Source organism: Penaeus monodon, chromosome 34, assembly GCF_015228065.2.
Source record: "Penaeus monodon isolate SGIC_2016 chromosome 34, NSTDA_Pmon_1, whole genome shotgun sequence".
Classification (NCBI taxonomy): domain Eukaryota; kingdom Metazoa; phylum Arthropoda; class Malacostraca; order Decapoda; family Penaeidae; genus Penaeus; species Penaeus monodon.
The window spans coordinates 12,991,442-12,992,454 of NC_051419.1; the positions used below are offsets into that span (position 1 = coordinate 12,991,442).

Below are 1,013 nucleotides of genomic sequence, written 5' to 3' on the forward strand. Positions count from 1 at the left end.
CTGGCATTTCTTCCTTAAAAAATCAGGGAATAGGGTAAAGATAAGAGATCCAGTAGGCCTAGTAGGTGATTTCATGGAAAGTAAGCCCCTATGAGACAGTCTATTTGTAAGGAAAAATAAGAGATGAGAGTGGACACTGCATGTGCTTACAGCCAATAAGTTTAAATTGACTTGTGAATGTATGTACTAATATTGTGATAGAGAATGTAATGGAGTAATGTATGACCTTCACCTTTTTCTTTCTGTTACATAGGGGACAGCAGTCAGTGGATGGTGCCAATCAGTATTTCGACTGAAAAGAAACCCTCCGAAACAGTCAAGGAGGTCCTCCTAGATTGCAAGTCGACGCAAGTGGTTCTTGAGGGCATCTCTGCTGATACGTGGGTGAAGCTCAACCCTGGCACAGTAGGATATTACAGGTGAGAGTCACATGTGTTTGTTTTCTGGTGATGAGATGTGAAAGTCCTGAGGTCCCTCGTGCTTGCAGTACAGATGTTCACTAAAGAATGAGTATGTAGGTTCATGGCATTAGTTTTTGTGGTAATGAATGGTTAGCTAAGTGGATTGATTGAAGATTGGATGCTGTTGTAAGTTGATTGACTAATAACCAAGTGAGCAGATTGAATTATGTATGTACAAATAAACATATTGCATCCCTTTGTTATCTGCACACATATTTATTCAACATTTATTTTGATGACGGTATTAAAATTTTTGGTTTTCGCAACAGGACTCAGTATCCTCCTGACATGCTTGACCTGCTGATGCCTGCCATGAAGTCCAAGTGTTTGCCGCCTCTGGACCGGTTAGGAGTGCTAGACGACCTCTTCTCCATGGTACGTACATTGTGGGTGGTCTCAGGTTTGTAATTACAGTGTGAACGTCAACGTGTGTATCAGCATCAACATCATCAAAATAAAGGTCAACTCGTGCATCTGTAACATCAGTTATATAAAGTGTATGTCAGTGTGAATATCATTATGGAAATCCTTTGCTTTCCTTTCCTTCCCCAT

General features: G+C 40.6%; 1 protein-coding gene across 1 annotated transcript in view; it reads left to right on the forward strand.

Moving 5' to 3' along the window:
• The window catches only part of LOC119594608 (puromycin-sensitive aminopeptidase-like), a gene marked incomplete in the record, with an annotated part of 34,909 nt that overhangs the window by 12,316 nt on the left and 21,580 nt on the right, over positions 1-1,013 (forward strand). Inside the window, 2 exon segments of the mRNA XM_037943659.1 lie at positions 254-419; positions 731-836. Coding sequence (XP_037799587.1) covers positions 254-419; positions 731-836 — 272 coding nt within the window.